The sequence below is a fragment of the Typopeltis vanoorti genome, chromosome 9 (assembly GCF_054136105.1).
Source record: "Typopeltis vanoorti isolate ZY-2024b chromosome 9, IOZ_Tvanoo_1.0, whole genome shotgun sequence".
Classification (NCBI taxonomy): Eukaryota; Metazoa; Arthropoda; class Arachnida; order Uropygi; family Thelyphonidae; genus Typopeltis; species Typopeltis vanoorti.
The window spans coordinates 125,278,704-125,303,505 of NC_143557.1; the positions used below are offsets into that span (position 1 = coordinate 125,278,704).

Genomic DNA, 24,802 nt, shown 5'->3' on the forward strand with positions numbered 1-24,802 from the left:
GTGTTTGTGTTCATCTCTTCCTCTTCTTGGCAGAAGTCAATAAGACAGTCTCCTCTCTCATTTGTTGTACTACCCAGTCCAATTTCGTAAACTATATCTCCACTTCTACCTTTCCGAACGTTAGCATTGAAAGCACTCGTGACGATGTTAATATCATGTACAAGAATGTACATGATATTAACTGCTGACAAGAATATATGCCCCTACTGCTGACAAGAATGATACCGAGTCTTCGAACCCGGTATCATTCTTGTCAGCAGTAGGGGCATAGACTTGTATAACATTGATATCTAGTGATTGATTTTAAGTTTTATTAACATCATCCTATGTGAGTAGAGGATGAGGTCAACAGTGACTTATTTGCATCTTTATTTAATATCATTCCAACTCCATTTTGATGATTGTTTTCACTACTTCCAGAGTGGTACAGACTTATACCACTCTGGAAGTTGTGAAAGTGAAAATAGTGAAACACTCTCATGTCATTAACTTGAGTTTTGCCTGATCCTGGAAACCTAACTTCACTCACTGCTAAAAACCCAATTCCAAATCTTTCATTTCCTAAACAGTAGTACTTAGCTTACCTACTTTATACAGGTTTCTGACATTCCTGGTTCCTAGTTTTAGTGGACACTCCCTTTTGATCCTGGAGAGTCCTCGCATCTCTGTCCCCGCATTTCAGGGCGCCAGAAACCTAGATTGGATCGCCATGGTAGTTAGTCCTGAAAGAATAAATCCGCAGTTTCCCTATTTGCTTTCTGCTCTGCAGTATTACAGACGTACACAATAAACTGTATTGTCATCTGCAATTTTCAGATGACAAGCTTACAGAAACGTGTCCGTACTGACAAAGCTTCTTCCCCTTTGCCAGAGGATTGAATCCTTCCTCATTAACAAACACTTGATAACAAGATAAGCTTAGTTAAAATTAGTTTTTAAAAATTATTTTTTTGTTTTTAATAAAGAAATCAGATAACACCTTTTATTTCCTTATAGGGACTAGGCGAGGAGGCCGTTTCAGCTGTATCTAACTTTTGGAAACTGATGGAGTAGTTTAATCTCAACCAGTAATCAATTGGAGAAATCTGACCCAAGAATATCACTAATTTTAAGAAACATCCAGTGAAGAGAGGCAAAGACGTTCCCACCATCTCGTTCACCCTAAACCTAAAATGATATGTTGTTGTTTGAAATAGTGTGGCTTCCACAGTCGATTTTTTTAATTTATTTTTTATTTTTTTTTAGTATACGGAACGAAGGACCAACTTTCTTGTATTAAAAGAGATCGACTTACTCAGAACCGGTGGAAAAAAGGATTAGTAAAAGTTCTACTCGGTGGCTATATTCGAACTTGATGCAAAAGTCACTTCCACTGAACTATGGTTTTAATTTAGATTATTAATATTATTATCATTATTTTCTTGACCCCATGGACTCATGAGTTCATTACATCGTTGCCAGAATCACCCACCGCATCCCCCTCCCCAGTTAATGCATTTATACTCTCCCAGTGTAATACCAACCTCATCACCCCCCCCTTTCACCCGCAGGGATAGCCTGTCCCTGCTTCCCATTGCTAAAATACGCAAAAATCTCCTCAATGTCAATCCAGTAGTAACCTCTCAAGAGCCCAAATGTCTCAATAATATCCTTTTGTGTCTTCGATTCATCAAACTTCGCAGTCCTCATACCGTAAATCTATCATCCTCTTATTTCATCAATATTCATGTATATCATGATTAATATTATACGGTATGTGACATTATTAATGCTTATCTCTTACCTTTAATTCTAGTGTAAAAAAAAAAAAAAATCTACTTTATTTTAGCTTATTTTATTAGAATTTTTACATCAAAATAAGAAATGTGAGTTGGCAACCCTGCTTTAAGCAAATTAAAGAGACCTGGAAAGTAATTGACAAACCGGTTGAATTCGCTCGTTAGTAATTTGTTAATTGTGAAGTGTTGATGGGGGTAATAGCGTTCATTTAAAGTTTTAATAAACTTTTAACACTACCTGTTATTTATAATATAATAAAAGAAATGGCTAGGTTTGAAATTATTCGAGGATTTATTTGTAATTTAAGACAGTCAGCATATCACTCACGTGCATGTTCTCTGTATAGTTTCACTTGTTTATCTGTTGGGAAACCAGATAGAAGAGGGTTAAACATTGTGGATGTACAATGTACAAGTCTTTTAAGGTTTTGTGAGTACACATCAACTTTATGACGAAATATATATACATGGTAAATACATTGTAAATACACCTATACACGCTATCATTATGAGGAAATATCGGTATGTATATAAATAAATGTATACAGACATGTATATATACTTTCCCTCCAATTATTTCTTATTCCTCTCAGACGGTTTTCGTCCCATGATAAGGGGCTTAAGGCAATTTAATGCAGCTGGCTTGCCATTCCTTTGCTGTACCCCTCTAGGGTAAGTATTTTATATTATTAATATTACTGTTATTATGTGACACCTCCAGGGAGTCCAAAGACTCATCGAGGGAGAGTGTTCCAACAGCATCGAACGATTGTTCCCTTCCAACTACTAACCGCGCTCAAACTTGCTTAACGTTTTGAGAGCTGTTAGTAGCAGAGGCTCTACCAATCAACCAACCTTTGCTCACTCCAGAACTGTGTGTTCACGCGGACGATTTTCCTCTATTGAGTGGCGAATAAGCCCAGTTTCTGGGAGAAAGATCTAAATTCTCTAAATTCAATTTGAATGAAAAAAAAAACGTGATAAAGGTTCTAGATATAAAATACTTACCCCTAGAGGGATGCAGCAAAGGAATGGCAAGCCAGCTGCATTAAATTCACATATATGCATATACATGTATGGACATACACCATATATAAATATTTATATATACATGGATGTACATACAGAACTTCCTTACCTCAGTTAGTATAGATGAGCGCTTTGGGTGAAAAGACAGTGTTCTAATCATGTCTAATGTGATTATGTGTATACACACTCACTATGTATATGCACATACATATATATACACGTGTGTATGTGCATATGTATATACACACAACACACACACCTACAAATATTATCATTATTATTACATAACACCTCCAGGGAGTCCAAAAACTTATTGAGTGAGGGCACCTGCTCTACAACTTCCATCTCCCCAACTGCAGCTACTTTCATCATCTACACCAATGCCATTTACCGCCGACAACCACCACTAGTATTTTCACAGACAATGACAAACATCCATGCCCATGGCAGGATTCGAACCCACAGCCTTTTGGCTGGAGAGCAGATATTCTAACCACTTGGCCAACCAGGCTGACGTATGCAAAGGATATTTAGAAATTATTTTTATTATTATCCGACACCTCCAATGACTCATTTTGGGAGGGCTCTCCACATAATCCACTCTCTATGCTACTTAAATATCCATCATCTTCAGACGATGCCATCTACTGTGGGAAGTTTTCGATATTGAGATATATTGTAATATATATTAGTTTATTAAAAATAAACAATTAAAACTTGACATGCATCATAAAACCTTCATCATCAGGGTACTGGTACATAAAAGTTTTACACAAAAGCCTATTACCAATTAATTATATATATTAGATGTTTTTGATAACTTCACAGCTGTTAAATATAATTGATAAACCAGAATACAAATGATAAATTCATTACTGTATGTGTGTTGGAACATTGCAGTGTTATCCATTGTAATGTTATATTACAATGTTGTCTCATTACCAAAAAACTCCCATAGAACTGCTTACTCACAAAAACCTACAATGCCATTTACTGCCTACAATAGTACATTTTGTTAGTAAATTGCATGCTCTAGCTGAGTTGCCAATATGCAGAATGAAAGAACTGAATTTCCAAGAGAAAAATCTCTCCTACCTCTGTATGAGATTGACTAATTCATCTTCAACACACAGGAGGAAGAAAGATTCTGTCATCAAATATACAATACAAACCTACACATGTTATTAGTACCTGTAATAGAGCTTTTTGCAAAGGACATTTAGCAATGTATATATTCAAGTATATTTAAAATGTTATGCTAAGAGTTATATTCATGTTCTCACTCATCTCATTTGTTTCGTAGTCATCTGTAGCTCAGTCAATATAGACAAAGTCCTTTGGTAAGAAAGACCTGGGTTCAATTCCCCATATATGACATGAAGAACCTTTATCTGGTCTTTTTTGACTAAAGGTAAGTTAGCCAATCTCATACAGAGGGAGGGTTTTTTCCACCCAGAAACTGAGGTTTTTCGTCCATCAGAGCAAGCAAACAGGCTCCATGAACACACACACGCATCTACAGTTATAAAAAAAAAATATATATATATATACATACACTTAATCCCTCATCAGGAGGGCTCAACCTGCCCTCAAAAGGGACAGGAGAAAAGGGAGAGGAATCCCATATGAATATTATTGTTATTACCCATATCTTTCCCATGGTGTCCAGGCTTGGGTGGAGAAAGGGTGAAATTTTTTTTTTTTTATAAGAGGAATAATAATATTTGCTTGGGAGAAAACAGAGGTGTGAATTATTTTTCAGAGTATGCCATCAGGATGTGTGTATATAGGATATAATGAGAGACCATCACAAGACTTAATTATTAATTTTTGATGTTTTTCCTCTGTATAACACAGAATTTTTAGTTTTCACTTCTCTTTCACTTTCACTGCTATGAAATGCTTGCAACTAAATTGAAATCTGTGCAGGAATGGTTTGGAGAAATAGATGTTGAAGAACAGTGCCTTTATCTCAGTCTCATTGAACCTTCATTAAAAAGTAGGCCAAATTGCCAAACATCAAAGACTAACCTCACCAGTGCTCTTCTAGAAGAGTGGAAGGGAATTACTGCAGGAACATACGAAAATCTAGTGGAAAGCCTTCCCAGAAGACTTAAAGCCATTGTAGCACCAATGAAATCTGTGCAGGAATGGTTTGGTGAAATGGATGTTGAAGAATGGACTAATTCATATAGATCCCCTATTTTCCAGCTGTGGTCATCATATCATGTGTCTTAACTAATTTTGTATTATATTATTATTATTATTATTATTATGTGACACATCCAGGGGGGTCCAGAGACTCATCGAGGGAGGGCACTTACCCTACACTCTCTGTCTCCACCACTCAAACCATCAACTACAACAAATCACAACTACCATCATCATCATCTACACCAATGCCATTTGCCACCACCACCACCACCACTAGTATTTTCACAGACAATCGCAAACATCCATGCCCATGGCAGGATTCGAACCCACAGCCTTTTGGCTGGAGAGCAGATATGCTAACTTCTTGGCCACCAGGCCAGCATTATTTTATAATGGTATCTGTATATCTGTAAATGTTGTCCTAATGATGATGATAAATTAACGTGGGCACATGGTATTGACTATTGAATGAGAAGGATATCAGCAGTGTATGGGAAGCTTTCTAAATATTATTAAATGATATCTGAATGTGTCTGTAGATTTTGAAGACCAAATAGGATAAGAGTGAAGTGGATGTGCAATCTTATTAAACAAGAGATCCATAAGAAGATAATATGGAAAGAGTATTGTGAGAATATGAGTGAGTGGAGTTAGAAAGTTATAAGTATTGTGCTACAAGGTTAGTTGAAGTGTAAAAATAAATTATTTTTAGCCTATGCAGCAATTAAATTACCCCCCCCCCCCCTTGAAAAAAAAAAAATTTGTTGTAATTGTTGAAGTTTTTTTTAAAAAATGTTAAATCAGCAAGAAAAGGCTTTTAAAATTTTTGAGAATGTTAAATATCAGCAGTGAAAGTATTAATAATGCTAGTACTATCAGAAACAAAATATTTTTTTATGTGTCTCCCTCCGACTAAAGGTTTTTGTAAACCTATAGTACATTCATACCATGGGGTGAACTAATTTTTTTTTCTATTTTATTTATATGTGTTTTTTAAGATTTTTTTTATTTATTTCTACATAGTTCAGAAACCCTGCTCTAGAGACCAAACATAGAACTTTTTACAATCCACTTCAGGCCTCTGGTTAGTGGGACAGTTGTCTTGCACATTGGTGATGACTTCATTTCCTACCTAAAGACAATTACAAACATTCATGCTCATGGCAGGATATCCATGACCTGTTGGTTGGAGAGTAGACGAAATGAAATAAGAGAAATTAAATAGATTAGGTGTTTTCCAATTCTTTTGAACTGGCTTCAATTATTCCTCACTTTTCTCTAGGGCAAAAAGTGGTTCAACATGTTTAATGGTAGATTTTGAATGAATACTAACCAGCCCTTCTCTTTTATTCCATCTACCTATCTTCTCTGAAGCATTTTTTCTCTTACTGTTTTCATCAAGTACTACAATGTTCAGCTGTTTATTATTATTATTATTACGAGCAACTCCAAGGAGTCCTTAGACTCATCGAGTGAGACCCTAAACATTATGTCAAGAACAACTATTCAGCTTCCACACAGTATCTATCATACTTTGCCTTGGACTCATTTATAGTCTTGGCACCCACAACAGACTCTGGCAACTTATTTCACTCATTCATCACTCTCCAAGTAAAAAACCTAGTTCTAACACCTTTGCTAACCACACTCTTGCCCAGCTTCCATGGATGGCCCCCTAGTCCTCCCACCACCAGACCTGTTCTGAAAAATATCCTCTGATTTAATCTTATAGAAAGTTCATTCCATAGACCTGCTATCATCGTGGTCACTCGCCTCTGGATCCTCTCTACCTCCTCCCGCATCAAGAAGAAACCCTGGCACCCAGATCTGGGCACAGTAGTCAAGATGGGGTCTTATCAAGGCTCGATACAGGGGAACAATAACTTGCTTGTCTGCTCGTCAAGGTATTCTTCAGTAACCAAGTGATTTGATGTGCTGATTTAGCCACTTTTGCAATGTGCCCCCTGAACTTCAACTCCCTATCCACCAACACTCCCAAATCCCTGGCCTCATCAATTTCCTGGAGTACAGTTCCACCAATGTGGTATACTGCTGCTAATCTTTTCACCCCAAAATGCATAACCTTACACTTTGCCACATTAAATTGACATCCATTCTGCTTAGCCCAGTCCTCCAATGTATTCAAATCATCCTGCAAAATTTTGACAGTGTGCATTCACTATTGCTCTACCCAACTTTGCATCATCAGCAAACAAATGAACACTTCCTCTCAGATCTTTTCCTATATCGTTAATGAGCAAATTGAACAGTAGTGGTCCAAGAACAGAACCCTGCAGCACACCACTAGTCACAGGCCGTCTTTTGAACTCTACTCCTGAATAAACCACTCTCTGATATCTCTCCATCAACCACCCTCCTATCCATCTCACCAACTCTATATCCATCCCCATATGCTGCAGTTTACTAATTAGAATTCCATGTAGTATCCTGTCAAAGGGCTTAGCAAGGTCCAGTGGAATCACTGTAAACCCATTATCCATAATAAGCTTAATAAGCACATCATTGGTTCATGACAAATAGGGATGCAAGATGCTAACTAACTGTAGAATAACGTAAGATGTTATTTAGTTGTGGAGGATGTGCTAATTAAAAATAAATATCGAATAACTAGGTGAAAAGGATAAATAATGTACTCTTTACGTTCTGCAACTTCCTGTGTGTGGAATCAAAACAGAGATGCTACCTCAAAGTTCATGGATTTACTGCAAGGGGGTGGGTGTATTTGCTGGATATGACTTGCTGCTACTAGGTTGCATTTCTTCATTACAAATTAATCTCAGTGTCACCATTATAGTTGCCATGTAAATGCAATTTCATTTGTTGTTCTTTATTGTGTTCTCTGAATTTCTGTTTAAGTCGATAAAACTATTTCTGACATGTCTGAAATGTTGCAAATAGTAAAAAGAGATGAGACATCACTAATGCTCAAAGGAAGAGCAGACAGGTACTGTCAAATACCTACAGTATGATGAATGTTTTCTTGGACTGCAGGGAGTTCTGCTTCATTTGTTCCTACATGGTAATCTATCAACTTATAGTGTTATTTAGATTTTGTTAAGAAGAGATATCATGAAACACGTCAAAAAAATATGGTTATATTTGGTAACAAAAAAAGGCTCATGCAGAATATGCCCTGGCACAGACTGTCTTTTTATGGAGAGCTTCAACTATGGAGATATAAACTGGAAGGAAGAAAGATCACATGGTAGAAAGGAAATAGAATTTATACACTGCTGAGAGATAATTATTTAAGGCAGCATGTGATTAAGGGTACTAGGGAAGGAGAGTATTGGACCTGGTCATAGGATCACAAGAGCTATCCATTACCAAGTTGACAGCATTGCCTCCAATTGGTGAAAGTGCCCATTTGGTCTTGACTTGGGAAATTGTAAAACATGAGGAATATTCTGTCAAGAAGCAGGGACAAACAGGTTATTGTTAAGACCCCATCTAGACTACTGTGCCCAGATATGTCGATGAGTCTAATGACTCCCTGGAGTTGCCCGTAATAATAATAATATGGACGCCAGGGTTTCTTCTTGATGGGGAGAAGGTGGAGAGGATCCAGAGACGAGTGACCAAGATGACAGCTTCAACCTGTTCTCATAAGGTTCATTCCATAGAATGAACCTTATGAGAACAGGTTGAAGATTTGTGGGTTGCAGAAATTGGTTGATAGGCAGTAAAGGGGTGATATGATTGAGACATTCAAATTACTGAAGTATTTCTTTAGGATTAATTCAGAAGATATTTTTGAGAATAGGACTGGTGGTGGGAGGACTTGGGCCATACATAGAAGATGGGCAAGAATGTGGTTAGCAAGGGTGTTAGAGCTAGGTTTTTTACTTGGAAAGTGGTGAATGAGTGGAATAAGCTGCCAGAGTCTGTTGTGGGTGCCATGGCTGTGAATGAGTTCAAGACAAGGTATGATAGATACTGTGTGAATGTCAAATAATTGTTCTTGACATGATGTTAGGGCCTCCCTCGATGAGTTTGTCGACTCCTTGGAGTTGCTCGTAATAATAATAATAATAATTACTTGGCTGGTGAAGAACACATTAACAAGTAGAGATAAGGAAGTTTTAATTCCTCTTTATAAGGTCTTGATCAGAGGCGGCTCGTGCATAGGCACTGCAGAACTGCATTACCCCCAATTTTTCTCAATATATAAATATATTTATTAATTTATTTATATTTGCTTGTAATATTTGATTTTATCATCAACAATCCTATACAATTCTCTTATTTTTTATAAAAAATAATAAAAATCCATCTTGTAGCGGTTAGGAGGGCAAAGGACACTAGCAGCACTGTGTTTACCACATTGTCATATTGCTATGCACTCAAGAATATGCACACCATAGTGAGATGGGAGCTATTAGCGTAATGTGGCAATGTCCGTCTTGCAGTTCCATTGTTGTTTATGTGCAGTTTGCGCCAGTAGCAGAGTGTTCGTAGTGCTTATCGTGTTTACTTTGTCTCTTTAAATATTTGGACATTACAATTAAAGGATTTTATTGTAATGTCCAAAAATTTTAAATCCATTCCTTTAATTACAATTAAAGGAATGGATTTTATTTTTAAGTCATTTTGAATTATACCAAACTGTATAATTTTATTGATAATAAACAATATTTTTTATGTTTAATTTTTTTAAAAATTTTTACCATAATTTTGATATTTTATCCAAACACGTATACACTGTACTTACAGTGTGTATGTATATTTAGAAAGTTGCAGCGTCCCCACGATATCAGTCCACGAGCTGCCACTGATCTTGATACACCGACATCTGGATTATTATGCTCATGTCTGGTTCCCTGGGTTTCTTGGGGATATGGGGAGGATTCAGAGGTGAGTGGCCTGCGTAATGTTCCCTATGAGGATAGAGTGAAGTTGTGTGGATTGCAGAAGTTGGTTGATAGGAGAAAAAGAGATATGATAGAAACATTTTGCTTAAAGGGTTTTGTAGAATAGATACAGGGGAAATGTTTTAGCACTTGGCTAGAGGGACCAGAACAAGGGGGTCATCCCCGGAAGTTGAATAAAGGTGTGGTCAGTAGGGGTGTGAAGACTAGATTTTTTTGCTTGGAGAGTTGTGAATAAGTGGAATGGGTTGCCATAGTCAGTTGTGAGTGCTTTGTCTGTTAATGGGTTCAAGAGAGGTATGAGAGATTGGGTCTCCTGCTGTGAGTCTTCGGACTCTGTGGAGGTGCCCGTATAATAATAATAATCTCATTTAACTAAATTAATACAGATAACTTACTTAAAAATGATAAACATTTCTAGGTATAAACTTTTCACCCATATTCCACAGCTGTTTTCAATATAACAAATAAAATAGAATAACATACAGACATAAGAGAAAGAAATAATTTCTATTATGTTTGTTATGAAACATATTGTGCATACAATAGTTTTGTCTGATAACAACATGGTGTTGATCCTGGATTATTTCCAGATCTGACTTCCTGTGACTTCTTTTCTTTCTGAAGATGAACTTGCAGCTCAAATGGTGGACAGTGTATAAATGAACAGAGCCACTTTGAAAAGTACACAATGATCTGTAACTGAGAAAACCTATACTTTATTTTCTTCAATCTGGGAACTTCCCCTCTCCCCTTTAACATTTCATGTGTACTATATCATTTAATTCACTTTGCCTATTAATTTTCTTGAGGAGTTTGAATTCTGTAAATTAACTTTTTCTACCATTAATCTTGCTAATATGTTGGCATCTGACGATGTTGCCACATGGCCATGAATGTGCTTATTGGAATTCTGAAGTAGTTTGGGAGGAAAGAAGTACTGTAATTTCTAGAGCAGGGTTTTTGGATTATCTAAGCCTTAACCATCCTACAGTAATGCATTAAGTTTGTAACTTATGGAGCTGGATTATCATTTTAAATTTAATTTAATGAAAGTTGAACGCCTTAAGACAGTCAGCATGTAGAATCATATTTCTACTATCCTTGGAAAAATGAGCTCCCTTTGAATACTCTCCTTAGAAAAATTTTGCATATAACACTGCCTAAAAAATGTGATTTATCTAATATGTTACATAATAGCTTATTTTTTCTGCTATCCAGTTATTAAATTATTCTTACTTTTCCCCCCTTTCCTTTTTTGAACCAGTATTCTCTGTTTTCAGCCAGTACTGAAGACAGGAAACCACCACAGATTGATAGTGCAGCTACACCAAAGCAAAAATCAAATCAAAAGACTAGATTGTTATATGCTGTGAGGCAGTATGGTTCCACTGTCATGATATTCCATATTGGTATCTCACTAATTTCTCTTGGTGGATTTTATTTAGCCATATCAAGGTAATTCCTTTAAATTTTATGCATTATGTGACATACTATAATATATTTGCAGTATATCACATAGATTTTCCTACAAACCATACCATGATGTTTCAATCATTCAAAAAAATCAATACAGATTTTTATATTGATTCAGATATATATATCATGAAGGTGTTTAAACATTTAAGAACTTTATATTTATTAATTATTTTTATTATTATTTTTTGTTATAATGAAATACAGAACCTGGAGATTTTTTTATTAGTTATGAAAAATCACGTCATTATTTCTACAGCATGCCCCAATGTTTCTGGCCACAGCACCCTAATTGCTACATGAATGTTCTTCTTCAGCTGTCGGATTGTCTGGGGCTTGTTCACATACACCTTTTCAAGTAACTCCATTGAAAGAAATCAGGAGCCGTTAGATCTAGAGAATGTTATGGCCAGTTAATTGCAGATCTTTACAAAATTATTTGTTCTTTGCATTAGAATAATGCTGAATTTCAAAATAAAATTTGCACAATTTTGGTTCGTTGTTAGGTTGTAAACTTTTCATTGATTAATTTCCCAAATGTCCCTTAGAATACTTTCTAAGGAACATTTGGGAAATGTTCTAAATTTACTAAAGTATTTTAGTAATAAGGTGTGACACCTTTTGGCTACTCATATATGGAAATATGACTTCTGCATACTTCAACCTTGGTATCGATTCTGGGTCTGGCTCCCACTGATGAGACTTCAATAAAGGTTGAAACTAGTCTGGGTAGTGATCCTTCTGATAATGATAGCATTGCTATTGTCAGCTTGGGTGTGAGCAAATAGGAGGAACAATTAATTTGTTGATCCTTTTGGTATTGTAACCATTGGACAAGAAGGTCTAGCAAATAAAGGAGAGTTCAGCAGTAACTTCACCCTGGGTAGAACAGAGATTGGAGGTTCTATTAACAAGAGTTTTGATAACACCATATTATTGATAGAAATGATAGGAAAGGTTGTGTATGTATCTACCTGCGTAGGTGGGTTCATTGTAAACTGAGAAGGAAAGAGTGCCATTAGGAAGACGTAATTAGAGTATCTAGAAAAGGCAGGCTATTATTTATTTATTTATTTATTTTTCTACAGTGAGAATAGCAGTATCAAGAGCATATTTTTCAAAATGCCCCATATAAATAATTGTCTAGAAGGGGATTCTGGGGTGCTGTCTGTTGAGATGGAGGAGGAAGGGGTCTAATGTGTCTGAACCATCTGGCCAAATAGAGAACACATCAATGTATCTTAGCCAGATAGAAGATTTGAGAATAGTAGTATCAAGAGCATTTTTTTAAAATGCCCCATATAATAATTGGCTAGAAGAGGAAAGCCCATGGCTGTATACCCTCAATCTGTTTATAGGTATCTTTCCAAGTGATGAATGAATGGTAAAATTAAAAAGATCAATGATATCAGGGAAAACATTTTTTTAGTAAATTTAAATAAATATTTACTGAAGTAATTAAGATAACTAAACACTGGGTTTAAAGATTTAATACTACTAGTCACCTACTAGTTTCACCACATAACCTAGTGGCTTCATCTGGGTTTGTGTAATGGTTCCTACACATTCAGCATTTTTAGTAATGTATTGATTGATAATTAACGCTTGTTGTGTTGTATATTTATATCTTTATGTTCATCCAAATCCAGACGAAGCCACTAGGTTATGTAGTGAAACTAGTAAGTGACTAGTAATATTAAATCTTTACAACCAATAAACCCAGTGTTTAGTTATTTTAATTACATTAGTTTTGTGGTCAAAAATAACATACTTATCATGAAAAGACTTGATGGAGAAGTCAAACAAAAAGTACATAAATTAGAAGAACTTAAATGTAAGAAAGCCAAACTTCTGAATCAATTTATGTTTCTAAAAAAATGCAGGAACATTAATATAATTCCAAAGTTTTTACTTTTCAAAGAATGTTTCCATTCTAGAAGAGCTAAACAGATCTATCAAAAAGCGTCATTAGCTATGTTATGTGAGAGAATAGAATTCACAAGGTATGCTCTGAACAAAGTAGATTTGTTGTATCTTGATTTACACTACGCTCTGTTTAAATTCTAATATGTTTAATATCACTTTCCCGTCTAGATAATATGATCAACAAAATATAAGATAAAACTTATCTTAGTACCAAAAACAGGCAGCATATCAGGAAATTTAACACTTTATACGAGAAGACTTTAAAATCGAGAGCTACCCCTACCCTGATAAGGTACTTTTCAACTTTTTGGATCACGACTTGACGCCTGCATTTTAAAGAAAGGGTTCAATTTCACAGTTGTGCAAGCGCAAATTACAAAAATAGATATTATGTGCAACATAGAAAAGACCCTTTACTTTCTACCTGAATCTGTTGCAAATGACATTAGATTAAAGACCGCCATTCTTTATGTGTGTGCTTAGCACCACAGCTGCTTCTTTGAAAGTTCTGTGTCTGTAGTCATTCTCGATGTAAGGCATAGAACTGTTTTTCCAATTTATAACGTGATTTGATTGAGAAATGATGAGCTAAACCAGGCAATAATTTAAATAGAAATCAAGGTACTATTCTTAAAGACATATGGAAAAATCTCATCGTTTCTCTCAGTTTAACGGAACTACAATATGCAAAAAACTACACAACACGTGGTCATGTACCAGATTCTGACTGAAGTATTCGAACGCATGCATGCCATCAAACACGAATTATCAAATGTAACGGCCTAGCAGTTACTAAAGTGTATGTTTACATGTAACTTGATTCATTTGTTTTCACACCAGTTCAGCCTTAAAAATGCTAGACAGTGGCTAGTGAAACTTGTTGGCTCTTTGTATATTTTATCATTATATCTCATGGTCTTTTAGCAATAAAAGTTCTTAATTTTAATACATTAGACCAAATATGTACAATTTAAAATCTCCAGTTCTAATATGTTTGATATCACTTACCTTCATAATGTGATCCATATAGATAATGAATAACAGAGGGGATAATGTACATCCTTGTCTCACACCAGATTTAACATTAAACCATCTTCCTGTACTTACTTCAATTCTAACTGTGCTGACTTACAACTCAAATAAAAATTAAGTATCGCTTGATATAATGCCCCATTGACACCATATAACTGTAGCATATTGAATAGCTTCTCTCTCTCTTGGCACCTTGTCATATGCCTTTTCCAGATCGACAAACTTAAATACAGATCTTTGTTATATTCCCATGCTTTCTCAACTATTTGTCGTAAAGTGAAGAGCTGATCCTGACAGCCTCTATTTGGCCTGAATCCAGCTTGTTCTTCTCCAAGCTTTTCTTCTACAATTCTTCTGAACTGTTTCTCAAGTATACATTTTTGAAAATTATGGAGACAACTACCGTGTTTGAATAAAAACTAAACTTTAGTTTAATATAACTAAAATCTACATTCGATGTTTTGACCTTTATGTTAAGGTCATCTTCTGGAGCATACAAACTATACACAGAAAACAAGCTACACTACAATCAAACTAGGTTGGCCTGACCTCTGGTAAAAAAAAAAAAAATAAAATAATAATAATAATTATTATTATACATCAACGCTAGTCCTATTATTAGTGTTATCTGTTGGTTGTAGAAATATATTGGGCGCAACAAGTCTATGTATCTATCTATATACATATATTAACATCATGATTATACATGTACATTCCTGCCATTTGGTATGGAATGATTTCTAATACTAGCTGAAGAATGGCTAGAGTCCTGACTTATGCTGGATCTTATATATTAGGTAGTCTGAATGTGTGAGTGAAAATTCCAAGGATCTGGATGGCACACATTCAGCCTACCTAATATATAAGATCCAGCATAAGTCAGGACTCTAGCCATTCTTCAGCTAGTATTAGAAACCATTCCATACCAACTGGCTGGAATGTACATGTGTAATCATGATGTTTATATATGTATATAGATAGATACATAGACTTGTTGTTGTTGTGCCCAATGTATTTCTACAACCAACAGATAACACTAATAATAGGACTCTAGCGTTCATGTATAATTTTTTTTTTCACCAGAGATCAGGCAAACAATTGTTGTAGCAGTTGGTCAGTAACTTGAACAAACCAGTTTGATTGTAGTGTAGCTTGTTTTCTGTGTATAGTTTGTATTCTCCAGAAGATGACCTTGACATAAAGGTCGAAACGTCGAATGTAGATTTTAGTTATATTAAACTAAAGTTTTTATTCAGACACTGTAGTTGTCTCCATAATTTTCAAAAATGTATTCGGATCACCGTGTAAGCTTAAAAGAAAGGTTTCTCAATTATACTGGCATAAATCTTGCCAGGAACACTCAGTAGGGAAATATCTCTGTAATTCTCACATTCAGTTTTATTTCCCTTTTATATATGGGTACTATTAGAACTCTACTCCAATCATCAGGAATTCGTCCCTCTGTCCAGGCCTTTTGAAATATGCAGTGCAGCTACTGTAAGACCTTTATACCACCATACTTCAGCATTTCTGGTGGAATATCATCTACTCCTGTTGCCTTTCCACATTTCAAGCCTTTGACGGCTTTGTATTCCTGATTGTATGCCTGTTGAGTGTTTTTTACCACTGTGCTATCACTACTTGTTTAATTTAGCAATTTTTCAAAGTAATTACTCCACACTTCAAGGATTTCTTTTTCTCCCGTTTTCATGTCAACTTTATCATCTCAAACTCCTTTTACAGGCACTCTTTCCTCCATTTCTAATCTTCTTCAGAATGCTTACCACCTTCTTGATATTTATTTTTTATGTTCTTGCCAAAGTCCACTCATGACTTTTGTTTAGCTAGTTTTACACAGTGTATAGCATTCTTACATTTGTCTCTGTGTTCTCAAACAGCACAAGCTGACTTATTTGCCAGGAACTTTTGATATGCTTTTTTCTTTTATTTCACTGCCTCTTTAACTTCCTGTGTCCACCATGGAGTTCTAATTTTTCCGTCCTTGCAGACAACCTCAACACATGCCTCTCTGGCTGTATCAATCAGGGTTTTCTTCAAGGTTTGCCACTGAATCTTCAAGGTTGGTTCCTGTTCTCAAACTCTTTCATTTTTTTTTTAATAATCTTTGTATATTTTTGTCTACAGTTCACATCTGAGAGCTGCTCAACTTTTATTTGCTTTAAAACTTTCTTACATATTCTTTTCAATATGAAATTCAATTTTATCCTGCTGAAGACTCAATCTCCAAGTGATCGCTTCCAATTTCAAATCGTATGTACACTCTGGTGTCTTGCACCAGGGAGAAAACATCGCTATCGACAATGACATAGTCAATGAGACATTTCTTATTCCTTGCCTCTTCTCTACATGTGAATTTGTGCACATTATTATCTTGGAACATGGTGTTAGTAATAACCAGTCCATGTCCTGAACAGAAATCCAACAGGTATTTGTCATTATTATTGGCTTTGCTCTTTTCTCCAAATTTTCCCAAAATATTTTTGTATGTCTGACAATCATTTTCTACTCTGCTATTTAGATCCCAACAAGGATCAACTTTTCCTTTTTCATTGTGTCAGTTGCTTTCTCTAAAGCATCAAAAAATTCCTCCACTAGTAGAACCTTCTGTGGGACCATAGGCACAAATAAGTCATCATCATCATCATCATCAAATTCCTGCCATGTACCCTCAAGGGGTGTACAGGATATGACAGTACTACATGAAAAAATTACATCATTACTAACTTCCTATCTATAATTTTCCTCCAAATCAGTCTGTTACTTGTCAAGACTCCAACATTATCAGATCTTATATTTCTATTGTCTAAGGCACTTTGTACCATATCAATCCACCTATATCTTGGTCTTCCTCTGGGTCGTTTTCCTGCCAACCTGGCAGAGAACACTTGTTTTGCTAATCTTTCCTCTCCCATTCTATTTAAGTGACCATACCACCTGAGATTAGCTCTGCTAATGCATTCCTGGATGCTGACAATGTCAAGTTCTTTCCTGATATCCTCATTTTTAATATGATATTGCCATTGATGCCATCTGTTCATGCCTCTAATCTTTCTCAGGACTCTCATATCTGCGGTCTCTAGTCTTTGGTCAAGTGTTTTACTTCTGACCCAGCTCTCAGATCCATAAGTTAAAACTGGTTTGAACACTGTCTTGTATACAGCTAATTTAGCGTTCTGACTAATTTCTCTCTTATTCCATATGAATTTATTCAATTGACTTCCCACCATACCAGCTTTGCTGATTCTGTTGTCTGTTTCTATATTTAATTTGCCATCTTCAGTAAAAATTGTGCCTAAGTAACTGAAATGTTTTACTTGTTCCACAGGTTCTCCATTCACAACACAGTTGACATTTTCAGTGATTCTGCCTATTTTCATTGTCTTCGTCTTTTTATTGCTGACCTTCATACCATATCTATTACAACAGCTATTCAATTTAGTCAGAGAATCTTGCAGACTTGTAGCAGATTTATTTAGAAGTATAACATCATCTGCATAAAGCAAAGAGCTGACATTAACATCTCCAATTTTGATATCAGGTTTAATACCACTTTCCTTCATAATGTGATCCATATAGATAATGAATAACAGAGGGGATAATGTACATCCTTGTCTCACACCAGATTTAACATTAAACCATCTTCCTGTACTTCCTTCAATTCTAACTGCTGACTTACAACTCAAATAAAGACTAACTATTGCTTGATATAATGCCCCATTGACACCATATAACTGCAGCGTATTGAATAGCTTCTCTCTTGGCACCTTGTCACATGCCTTTTCCAAATCGACAAAACTTAAATACAGATCTTTGTTATATTCCCATGCTTTTTCGACTATTTGTCGTAAAGTGAAGATCTGATCCTGACAGCCTCTATTTGGCCTGAATCCAGCTTGTTCTTCACTAAGCTTTTCTTCCACAATTCTTCTCAACTGTTTCTCAAGTATACTTGCATAGATCTTGCCAGGAACACTCAGTAGGGAAATACCTCTGTAATTCTCACATTCAGTTTTATTTCCCTTTTTATATATGGGTACTATGAGAGCTCTACTCCAATCATCGGGAATTCGTCCCTCTGTCCAGGCTTTCTGAACTATACAGTGCAGCCACTGTAAGACTTTTATACCACCATACTTCAGCATTTCTGGTCGAATATCATCTACTCCTGCTGCCTTTCCACATTTCAAGCCTTTGGTGGCTTTTTCTACTTCAAGTATGGATATGTATTCCTGACTGCATGCCTGGTCAGTGTTTTTTATCACTGTGCTGTCATCACTGCTTGTTTCATTTAGTCTGCTAGTTTTTCAAAGTAATTACTCCATACTTCAAGGATATCTTTTTCTCCTGTTTTTATTTCACCTTTATCATCTCTAACTCCTTTTACAGCACTCTTTCCTCCATTCCTAAGCTTTTTCAACAACCACCAGAATATTTTGCCACCTTCTTGATATTTATTTTCTATATTCTTGCCAAAGTCCTCCCATGACTATTGTTTAGCTAGTTTTACACACTGTTTAGCTTTCTTACATTTGTCTCTGTATTCTGTAAGAGTAAAAGCTGACTTATTTGATATGCTTTTGATATGCTTTCTTCTTTTCCTTCACTGCCTCTTTAACTTCCTGTGTCCACCAGGGAGTTCTGATTTTTTTTATCCTTGCACACAACCTTACCACATGCCTCTCTGGCAGAATCAATCAATGTTTTCTTCAGAGTTTGCCACTGAATCTCCAAGGTTTGATTCCTGTTCTCAAACTCTTAATCTTTCTGTATTTTAGTCTACAGTTCACATCTGAGAGCTGCTCAACTTTTATTCGCTTTAAAACTTTCTTACATGTTATTCTTTTCAATATGAAATTCAATTTTATCCTGCTCAAGACTAAATAGTGATCACTTCCAATTTCAAATCCTCTCTACACTCTGGTGTCCTGCACCAGGGAGAAAACATCACTATCAACAATAACATAGTCAATGAGACTTCTTATTCCTAGCCTCTTCTCACCATGTGAATTTGTGCACATTTTTATGTTGGAACATGGTGTTAGTAATAACCAGTCCATGTCCTGAGCAGAAATCCAACAGATATTTGCCATTATTATTAGCTTTGCTCTTTTCTCCAAATTTTCCCAAAATATTTTTGTATGTCTCACAATCATTTCCTACTCTGCTATTTAGATCCCCAACAAGGACCAACTTTTCATTTTTCATTGTGTCAGTTGCTTTTTCTAAAGCCTCAAAAAATTCCTCCACTTCTACCTTAGTAGAACCTTCTGTGGGACCATAGGCACAAATAAGTCTCATTGTCCAGTTCCCCATTCTCATATTTGCCCACATTACTCTACTTGAGACTGACTGCCATTCAAGAAGATTAGCCTCGTATTTTGTGTTGAATACTATGGCTACTCCTTCTTTTCCTTGATTGTCATTGCCTGAATATAACATTTTGTATTTATTGCTCAGAAAGATCTCACCAGTTTTGGTCTTTTTTGTTTCAGTCACCCCTATTATGTCGATCTGGTACTTATCTAATTCCTCAGCTAGCTCCATTTCTTTGCCATTCAGGCTTCTTATGTTGATAGTACCGATCTTTAACTCTGGTGATGTTGAGTTGAAGTTTGTTTTCAGATTTGTTCCAGTAGCTGACTTTTCACTGTTTGCCCTGGTTCCCTGGCAAAAAAAACGGGGGCCTTGTTTAACCGGGCGACGCCCCAGCCAGCATGAAATTTTGTCATGTTGTACCATCATTTTTTATTTTGGTTTAACCAATAAGAATACAATTTGGTCGGCTAAATCCCAAATTGCCAGCCCATCCTCGTTCGTTCAGTATCAAAGTAGATACCCAACAGGGTGCACCACGAGAAGGTGAGGATTAGACATCAGGTCAGAAGCCCTGGTCGGTTCTCCGCATTCCTTTAAAGGCTATGTGGAGGTCTCCTCTCAGTTATATAGCTTTGACCCTTAAGCACCCCGCACAAATAAGTCTCATTGTCCAATTCCCCACTCTGATATTTGCCCACATCACTCTACTTGAGACTGCCTGCCATTCAAGAAGATTAGCTTTGTATTTTATGTTGAATACTATGGCTACTCATTCTTTTCCTTGATTGTCATTGCCTGAATATAAAATTTTGTTTATTGCTCAGAAAGATCTCACAAGTTTTTGTCTTTTAATTGTTTCAGTCACCCCTATTATGTCGATCTGGTACTTATCTAATTCTTCAGCTAGCTCCATTTCTTTGCCATTCAGGCTTCTTATGTTGATAGTAGCGATCTTTAACTCTGGTGATATTGAGTTGGGGTGTGCTTTCAGATTTATTCCATTAAACCTTATAATGAGTTCAAACCAGCATGAAGGTCTAAATATTCACTTACCACTGATTGTATGTTGCCTTCATAATGCCTTCTTCCTTTTCTTCTTCTTCCTCCTTCTTCTTCCTTGTGTTGTATGATCTCTGCATTCATCCATTTGAGACCTAAATTATTTAACCTTCTGACCTTCAGAATACAATTACACATTGCTTCTACTAGATAATTCTTGAATATCAGCCAATCAGCATTGATCTCCTTCCCACCCAATTCCTCACTCCATGCAACAACTGCAAGTTTTCTTCTGAGCTTTTCATGATCACCAGTCTTGTAGTTCCACATATGTCCTTTCCTCACAGAAGTCCTCATATGGTTGGCAATCACCCAGGTCGCTTCTTGATCACACTCACCATCTGGAGGGAGATTTTGACACCTTATTCATGATGATAAACCTCTGATGAGATGATCAAATTCAAGGCTCTCTCTGTCCTCTGTTACATACTACCTGTGATGGTTGCCCTCAAAAACTCGAGACATTCATATTTTTTGACTTCCAGATGCTATCACATCATCCCAGTCTATATTCCCATAATTAAAATCACCCATAATGATCACGTTTTTCAATTTGCTTAGCTAATTTGCTTATACATTTCATGGTTGCTACCATCTACATTACCAGGTCTATAGTAACATCTAAGTATTCCATTCTGTTCGCCTTTATCTCACACCATGCCATTTCAGATCCACTGTCACTATTTCTCCCTCGACCTTTATCTTACATGGCACAACTCCTTGTCTATCATCACCAGCATTCCACCTCCTTTTTTTTTTACCTTTTCTGCCTTCATGAAAAATGTCATACCCTTCCATCTCTATTCCTGTCAAAATGTCTTTCTCATCCAACCTCTCACTTGTTCCAATAATTTTTGGGTGAATGAACTCAATCAGTGCAACAATTTCATTCCATTTGTTTCTGATACATCTAGCATTTATATACAAACATAACAGTTCATTACTGGATCTATAACAAGTGTCACTGGTACCACTTTTTAGATGTGACTTTTCCATTCCTTCCTCTCTCTCATTACTCATCCCAGTACACTCTTCAAACCAAACTGTTCCCATACACCCCATTCCTTTCTTGTCTACTTACACTTTTGCTTCCTCATAGCATTAGCCTTTCTCATGCTGTACTTCCCTGTCTACCTTGAGTCTCCCTGTTTCCTTGTCTGTCTTGTACACTCTTTTTCTCTATAATCCTTCAAATCATCCTTCCTTACTCTTCTACATTGCTTCTTATTTGTTCAGATCCATTCTCTTCACTCATTACTCTCCTTTCCATCCAGCAGCTGCCTCCCCAGATGACTCACACCAAAATCATTCAAATGCAGTCTCTCACTTTTATGCAATTCTATTTGTGCTTCAAACTTGGCTCACAGATTTACAAATTGCACTCCTTTTTCTTAGGAATATAAATTTGAAATAAGACAACACAATTATTCTGTATACAAAACATCAGTATGGTAACTTCTCGCTGAGTCGGTGAGCAATGCTGTAACGAGGGTGTAGCAAAAGAGGCTCCCGCCACGGGCGCAACTAGGTTTGGGGCGCAAAACATAAAAAATAAAAATAAATAGATATAAAAATCTGCTATTTTATATTGTATTTTTAAATTTCGGCAATATGCCGCTTTAGACACACAAATTCTGCAGCACACTGCAACTCATTTTGATAGGGTTAATAGTAAGTATTTAACATATTGCATTTAGTAAAATTTAACTTGTTACATTTAATTTTTTCAAACTTTTTGTCATTTTTGGGTTAGGAGGGTGCAAGTTAAAAACACTTAAAAACAACTTGTAGACCTGGAATTTCATAAAGCGAGAACTGCCTGTGTATATAATTTCAGACATCTATGAAATTTTTTCAAACTTTTTGTCATTTTTGGGTTAGGAGGGTGCAAGTTAGACACTTGCGACAGGTTGTGATAGGGTTAATAGTAACTCATTTTGATAGGGTTAATAGTAAGTATTTAACATATTGCATTTAGTAAAATTTAACTTGTTACATTTAATTTTTTCAAACTTTTTGTCATTTTTGGGTTAGGAGGGTGCAAGTTAGACACTTGCGACAGGTGCTTCATACCCTCGTTACTGTACTGTCAGTGAGTCTCTCTCTTGTCTACCTAACAAACACACTTAAAAACAACTTGTAGACCTGGAATTTCATAAAGCGAGAACTGCCTGTGTATATAATTTCAGACATCTATGACATAAAAGTTGGTCAAGTGAATAGCATCTTACTAAAAATTTATAAATATTTGTAAATCTTTAAGATGGTAGATGAATTTCATTTCTTGGTAGGAGATGATGATTGCTTATTAGAGGCCTGAAGTGCCTTAAAGTTCTGTTTGACTTTTGAAGCAGGGTTTCCAGATTATCTGATCCTTAGCCAACCATAGTTTAAATTACATGCTGTAATTTTTCAATCTTTTGTGTCAATAAGATTCACATTAAAAAAAAAAAAACAAACTTGAAAAAAATAGTGTTTAACATTTTGTTTCCATTTCAACAACATGCACTACTGTGTAGCGAACATTCAGTGTATGTTTTACTTTCATGAGGTAAATTGTTGTAGAATAGGTGATGTTGTTTATTGCTTATATACATTCTACTTTGAGTTCAGCAGCTCATAGAAAAAAATAAACGTATATGTGTGTGTATATATATATATATATATATATATATATTATAATAATAAATAGGTGATCTTTTAGCAAAACATACATATGCCAAAAATGGCTACTTCTGCAGTAACTTTTTTCTGACTTTTTTTTTACAGTGGACTTCCTGTTGAACATCTACTAAATAGTCTAGGATTTCAAAACAAAATTCTAATGGAGAGCAGTACATTTGTTATTGCATATGCTGTTCATAAAGTTTTTGCACCAATCAGAATTGGTATTACGTTATCAGCCACTCCATTCGTTGTACAATACCTAAGGAAAATTGGTATTTTGAAAGCTCCCAAAAGTAATTAAATATATATATTGAAATCTGGTGTTATGTAGGTCTTTGTACAACAGAAATATATGCGATGTAAATTTCCAAAACTGGAACCACTAGTAATAAATTGTGTACATATTCATATAGCCAAATATGTTAAGTACAAACATTTTTATAACTACATTATAATTAATCGCATGTTAATAAAACATGTCCAGGTCCAAAAATGATTCAAAGTAAACAATGACATTCTCTATTTTTGTATCAGATAGTTATACATGACATTGAATTATGACTGCTTATCTAATATTTTGAGCTGCATTTTGTCTGTACTTGTGGTATTGATTCCACCAGATTCTTGATGAGGCCACTGCATCAGTAACTATGATGTTCTTAACTGGAGGAGGAGGAGGATGCAGTGTGTTATAACACATTCTGGAATGTCCTACAGGTATTTGTTTGGGTTAGGATCTAGTGAACTCATTGTTCAATGACTTCACTTGTTCATTACACCAGTACCTTGTGTGTGCTGAACATGACATATTATTGTTCTGGATGATTATCTTGTTCAGTAATATGGCATAGTATATGTTGATCGGTATACTAGGAGTGAGATTTCTGATATGCAGCAAAACGTATCTCATGCCATGATCCTATACTGCAAGAATATGGCAAATCATCTTGGATATTACAGTAAAAATGAATAAGAGACAATTGATCATTGTTGATGCTAAGAAATAGTTAGAGAAAATAAAACAGAATAATAATTAAAAAATTTAGCACTAATTAAAAACAATGTTAAAATCAGGAAGAGATCAACTGTAGACATTACAATTCCAAAAAAATGCTGAACTGAAAAACTGAAGATGGTAATGGGAAAAAAAAAACTTTTTGATCAGTTGATGTAGTTTCACTCTTCACAAATATTCCTCTCACAGATAACATTTGAGTTACTATGGAATGATCTTCCTCCAAATATCATAAAAGACATATTATATATATATATATATATATATATATATATATATGTTATATTAAAGACTTCATTCTCACATCCTTCCGGCTGCACCAGTTTGTTATATTATTAATGTGTGAGACTGTTATACTTTAATATGTGTAAGCTTAATCTGCTCCACGTATGTTATTCCCCACCTATATCCAACCTATATTTAAAGACAGTCATGGAGTA

At 35.6% G+C, this 24,802-nt stretch overlaps 1 protein-coding gene across 1 annotated transcript; it reads left to right on the forward strand.

Moving 5' to 3' along the window:
- The first annotated feature begins 1,912 nt into the window (after window positions 1-1,912).
- Window positions 1,913-23,755, forward strand: LOC150103505 (mitochondrial inner membrane scaffold 2-like). Its single transcript, XM_090398224.1, has 3 exons — window positions 1,913-2,208; window positions 11,134-11,308; window positions 23,450-23,755. Exons 1-3 carry the CDS (start codon window positions 2,043-2,045, stop codon window positions 23,646-23,648), a joined length of 540 nt encoding a protein of 179 aa, XP_090254350.1. The 5' UTR covers window positions 1,913-2,042; the 3' UTR covers window positions 23,649-23,755.
- The last annotated feature ends 1,047 nt before the right edge of the window (window positions 23,756-24,802 follow it).